The sequence below is a fragment of the Seriola dumerili genome, unplaced genomic scaffold, assembly GCF_002260705.1.
Source record: "Seriola dumerili isolate Sdu_G_001 unplaced genomic scaffold, Sdu_1.0 BDQW01000149.1, whole genome shotgun sequence".
NCBI lineage: Eukaryota > Metazoa > Chordata > Actinopteri > Carangiformes > Carangidae > Seriola > Seriola dumerili.
The window spans coordinates 8,987,457-8,993,456 of record NW_019174404.1 but is presented as its reverse complement, the minus strand read 5'-3'; the positions used below and the strand labels follow the sequence as shown (position 1 = coordinate 8,993,456).

The window sequence follows — 6,000 nt, the reverse complement described above, 5'->3', positions numbered from 1 at the left end:
TGAAAGAGTGTGTGATGCATAACTCTGTTTGAAATATACATCACTATGCATCATGGATTCCTTATCGGCTAGCTAAATAAAAGTAATAAAAAAATAACAATAAAAGGATAATATATCATAACATACTGGCATATTTTAATGAGGAAAATTTGTTCTGTCAAACTTATATTGGTATTAAGTTATAGTAATAAATATAGTCAGACAGAAAATACTTCAAGACTTGTGAATTTAATAAGAATTTAAAAAGGATGCTAAAGAGCCGGGGGGAGGTAGACAGGTAGGAGCAGTGGGTTGGAGCTCATGGAGTGGAGCAAAACCGAGCAGAGGACGTAGTGCTGGGTTCAGAAAGAAAGAGAGAACAAGTGGAGTCGGGTTGAGATTAGGGGAAAGCAAGGATAAAAAAGGGATAAGATAAGGGTTTCATGTAGAGGTGATGGTCGGGGGGGGCAGATAAAAAAGAGTGGAAAAGAAGTAAAGTCAAGAGTCTGTGTAACGTCAAAGGTGACAGCCCTCCTCAGCTGATCATGCAGGACTCGTAGGTGGGCACCATGTATTTGATATTTATGAAGGCGTCCTCTCCTCCGTAGCGCTCAAACACCTCCAGAGTCTCCTGGATCAGGTCACCGATGTTCTCTCTCTTCTGCTGGCTGTAGTCGATTCCATCTCCAGAGTTGACTAGGGACACGGAATCAGAGAGAGAGAAAGATAGAATAATAAGAAAAGAAAAAAGAAAAAAGAAAAAAAAACAAAACAAAGATAAGTTATATTACAGCCCAGTCTGGGTCATCACAGACTGTGAGGTTGATGTCAGGGCTCACAAAGCACCACCTGTGGCCACGCTGCATTGCTTTGCTGCAGACTGACTTGGCAAATGCCATCCTTCCATCTGAGTTCAAACCCAATGGACAGACTGAATTTAATTTACCCCTCTTATGCTGGGGCCAGTTGGGACCGAACAGCAGAAGAGTTTTTAACTGTTCAGCTGAAAGTTTAATGAGGCAGCCTGCAGAGTGGAGAGCAGAGTAAAGGACAGATGAGTCAGTGACGGCTCTGCTGTTGCAAAACCCTGCATTGGTGCACACGAGGCATGAGCAGTGACCTGGAGTCACGCTCCACAGGAGGGAATGTGTGTGTGCTTGTTTGTTTGTTTGAGTGTGTGAATTTTCTACTAGTATAAAAAATATGGGACAAAAACCATACCACTATCAAAATGTCAATTTTGATTTGCTGTGAGTATGTTTTTGCATTTTCCAGGTGTTTGTGTTTGTGTGTGACCAATGGCAAATGAAAAATAATTCACTTGTGGCCAATAACAATACAGCAACAATCCTGCAGAACCACCCCTCCCCAGAGGACACATACAAACACACACAGACAGTGCAGTAAAACACACAAAATTGTACAACAGAGCTCGAGCGTGCTGGGGGAACTTGTTATCGAAAAAAGATTCCTGAGGTGTCCAGCCTTCACTCCCCCCTTCTTCCTCCCTTTAACCAGCAGGCACACTTAAACACACACACACACAGACACACACGCACACACACACGGATCGTGATTTTATCAGCACACAGCAAACTGCCAATCTCATGCCAATGCACTTGGGGCTCAAAACACTTTTCAGAGGGAGGTAAATATAGAGAGGAATTGAGCACGCGCACACAGGTGTCTACATTTATTTGCAAAAAAAAGTCCCGTTCAACTCGAAAATCCTGGAGAGAAACAAACCACAAAATGAATCATTTGACAAGAAGAGAAGAGAAGAGAAGAGAAGAGAAGAGAAGAGAAGAGTATTGTCAAGTGTACCTGTGATGTGAAAAATTAACAGCAGCACTTTAAGGAGGACCCCTCAGCCTCATCTCTCACTCCTGATTACACCAGAAAAGAGAAAGGGACATAAAACTTATCTCTCACTTCTTCTAACACTCAATCCTTTATACTTTCTCAATCTTTTCTAATCTCTCATCTTCCCTGACAGACTCAAGCTTCCCCCTTCTCTCTCTTTCTCTCTCTCCTCGCCTTTCCACCCATCCATGGCCTCCTCATTAAAACACAAAGAGAGCCAGTCCCATAAAGCGGGCTGTTAAGCAGTAACACGTCTATGATCTCAGTCTGCTGCACTCGCTCCATCGTCAAGATCCGCTCTCCTGTTTTACATGAAAGCGACGGGGGAGAATTCTCCAGCCGTGGTTTGACCGTTGGTTAGCCTCTGCGCAGTGCAACTTTAACAGCGTTGGCTTTATTTAGCAGCTATTTACTGTTTTCCTTTTGGAGAACCAACAGCAATAGCTTTAAAGAATGCAGCCTTTAAGAAAAGAAAAGCTCTTGTTCATATCTAAGCTCAGGCTGCTTATTCTTGAGCTACCCACAACACAGGCATCTGCACCCTACTAGTTAGCGAAAACCTAAATAGCATCTAAAATGCATCCATCTGTGCACTAAAAGAAAAACGGCAAAGCAATCAGGGAGAAATGAGGACAACAGTCTGCTGTGATGTGTGTACGCTGGGAGAGTGGTGAAAAGTAAGGAATAAAGTGACAGGAGTCAGCCGGGTCACTCTTACAATCTGTTTCAGCTGAGTGTGTGCGCGTGTGTGTGTTTGTGTGCATGCATGTTGGTGTAGGTTAAAAAGGCAAGCCCTCGGAGAGCCACCCCTTGTTAGTAGAAATGAGCAGCCAAAGCCAGCCCAGAGGGAGAGCTTGGCCTTCAGGCAAAGAGCACGGGGAGCCGGAGAAGAGGTGCGGCTTGGGAACCAACAAAGCTCAGACCCGTTTACTGGGGCCTGGAGGGGGGAGCGAGGAGGTCCTGCAAGGGGGGGAATTGTTGCTGCTCAGCCCTTTCCAAGTGCATTTCCATCGCTGAGCTGTGGGGAGGACAGTAGCATCGAAAAGGAAGAGGGCAGAGGAATTTGCAATGATTCTCAATATTTCAAAAGCAGAAAAGGGAGAAGTGTGTTTAAGGAGGGATGGAGGGAAAAGGAAGGGGGGGGTGTTAAAAGCTGCCTCTGCAAATGTCCTTCAGCAAAATAACTTTCTTTCTCGCTCTTCCTCTCTCCCCTCCCTGTCTTTTTTTTTCTCTCTCTGCTTTCGGCAATATCTGCAACCCTGGGCAGAGAGAGAGAGAGACAGAGAGAGAGAGTAAAAAAAAAAAAATCTTTAAAAACAATCATAATAAAAACGTCCGCCCTGTGAACAGAAGGAAAAGGGCCCTAGCAGGAGCTAGCTGTCTGTTCCTCTGAGGAAGAGGAAGGGTCGATACAGATAGAGACAGGGGAGGATTCTCAGCACAGCGACATTTACTACACAGAAGGTGGAGGAAGAAAAGGAAGGTGGCACCGAAAAGGTGCTTTGTTTCTGCCTTTCATGCTAAATCCCTGGGATTGGAGGGGTGTTTAGCTCATAGACAGGGGAGGCGAGGAGAAAAGAGGTAGATCAATCTATCTATCTATCTATCTATCTATCTATCTATCTATCTATCTATCTATCTATCTATCTATCTATCTATCTATCTTATTCTTTCATTAAGGCAACCTGGGCTGTGCCTCTCTTGGGCTCTGCTGTGTTTTCTGGCAAACCACAAACTACACACAACAACAGCTGCAGCCTTCCTCCTCCTCCTCCTCCTCCTCCTCCTCCACCCTGCTCTTTCTCCATCCCTCATTCCCCACGGTCCTAAACAACCTGTCTTCCCACATCAAGCTGAAGACAAGCAGTCACAGATGCAGGAAGTGCTCGGCGTTTCCTCCAAACTAATTTTATTTATCAGATCTCCTTACTGTTTTTTTTTTCTCTAAACCTCAAACAAAGCTGTGCTGTTACCCCATCGTAAGACTTCTGACCGAGGTTAGCACGCATTATGTGTATGTTGTATGGTTATAATCTCTCCTCCTGCCAGGAACCGGGTGACACACACACTGCAGCAGCTTAAGGAAGTTTAGCTGAAAATTCCAGAGCTGATTAACATAATATCAACCCACCTGCCATTGTTTCTAATCAACTTACCCCTGATTGTGGAGGTTCCTTATGAAAGCGGCTTAGAGAGGGAGGTCCCCCTCCCAAACACAACAGCTCTTTGATCATAGCAACCACATGCAGAAGAGAATCAATGAATGAGGGAGACATGTTTTTCTTTCTTTCTTTTTTTTCATAGAGGTTTGGCCTTGCTCGAAAAGGGAAATGGAGGAATGTAGGTTATGAGTGCGATGGAACAGCTTGAGTTCCAGGAATACTTTGTGGTGAAGTTGACCGTGGCTGCACAGCTGAGGGTGTTATATGAGTGCATGTGTTGTCATTGTGTCCTATTACCGATTCACACACTGAGAGATCCTTCATTCCCAACCCATTTGTTCAAGACTTCAAGACTAAGGAATACACATTGTCTTTTACATCAATATACTCTTTTTACATACAGGTGTACACTAACTTTTCCTGATGCAAAAACTCTCTATTTTCCATTGGGAATAAATTAGGTTATATATTGAATTGTTAATACTATTAATCTTAATCATAAAAGTCTAACTAGTTCCCTTTTCTTCTGCGTCTGTAAAGAGAACCATGGTTTACAAATGTTTCCCTCAAGCTTAAATTTACTTAATTCATATGATTCCATTTTAAAAAAGGCTTTAACAAAATATTATACTCTCTAATATCCCGATGACATTTGGTAGATAAATATACCAAAACTACAATGTCTTGCTTAGACTTTTTGTGAATTTCACACAGAATTCAAGCAACCACTGCAAAGGTCTTTTATAAATATATGGCCAAACTCAAATATGCATTTTTTTTCTTTATAACTGGTTGAAGTTTTTAAAAAATAAAACCAAACTGAAGATGGAGACTAAAATCTGATAATAAACTGATTCTTGACATGAATTCTGAAGGTGTGGTATGAATTCCAATTTGAGCTACAGTATATACAATCTCTATGTATGTGGATACTATGTGTGAACCAGGGCATATGGACAGGGAGAGGAAGAGAAGCATAGTGGTGGTGTGTCTGTGTGTGTGTGTGCGTGTGCGTGTGTGCGCATGTGCGCATGTGTGTGTGTGTGTCATAGAGGTAGTGTAGGTGTGAGGAGGTGGTGGGGAGTGGATGAGACCACTGGAGGAGGCCTGTGCTTAACAGCAGGGCTCTAATTAAAAGGGCCTCACAGTTGGGTGCAGACAGGCCTCTCATAAAGAGACTCACACTCTGGCACAGAGGTGGCTATCTCCAGGTGTGTGTGTGTGTGTGTGTGTGTGGGTGTGTGTGTGTGTGTGTGTGTGTGTGTGCGCGCGCGTGTGTCTGTGTGCGCGTGTTTGTACATGTGCGTACCTAACCACAGGTGTCTGTAAAGGGAAGAAAGGAAGACAGAAAGTATCCTAACAGCCGAACAGTGTGTGTGTTGGGGTTTGTGTGTGTGTGTGTGTGTGTGTGTGTGTGTGTGTGTGTGTGTGTGTGTGTGTGTGTGTGTAGACTTAATTACTCCATGTATTTTTGTGTGTATACTGCATATGTGTAAACACACAAACACATAGATGTGGAGATTTGCACACATGTGGAGAGAGAATGTGTGTGCTTGTGAGTAATTACATGTGACAAGGACAGAGAGGGTTAGAGAGTGAGTGGAACAAGAGAGAGAGGGAGAGACGCACGAGGACTTAGTGCAGAGGAAAAAGTATTTTGATCCTTCATTTAGTTAAAATAGTAACGGCCTAAAACAAAACTACAAAGAAAATAAACAAAAGATTTAACAGCAAAATGCACTGATTCATAAGAATGGTCCCTGTTAAATGACTGATGCAGAAACTGTTATGGTGTTGCATTTGGTCCAGGTGGTAGTTTAAACTGCAGCAGTGCTCTTAATTTTAAGCTGATCATATATTTTACATGCAAATCTGCATAAGAAATAGATTTAGCTAATTATAGTTATAGAGTAGAAATATTAACCAGATAGAGATACTCAAGAAAAGTATCAGTACTTCAGAAAAGGACATGAGTAAAGTACAATTCCTTTGTTAC

At 42.9% G+C, this 6,000-nt stretch overlaps 1 protein-coding gene across 1 annotated transcript in view; it reads right to left on the bottom strand.

The window, feature by feature from the left end:
* Positions 1–225: 225 nt before the first annotated feature.
* Positions 226–6,000, bottom strand: part of pacrg (parkin coregulated) — a 134,213-nt gene continuing 128,438 nt past the window's right edge. The window contains exon 5 of the mRNA XM_022751027.1: positions 226–675. Coding sequence (XP_022606748.1) covers positions 515–675 — 161 coding nt within the window. The 3' untranslated portion in view covers positions 226–514. The remainder of the gene's footprint in view (positions 676–6,000) is intronic.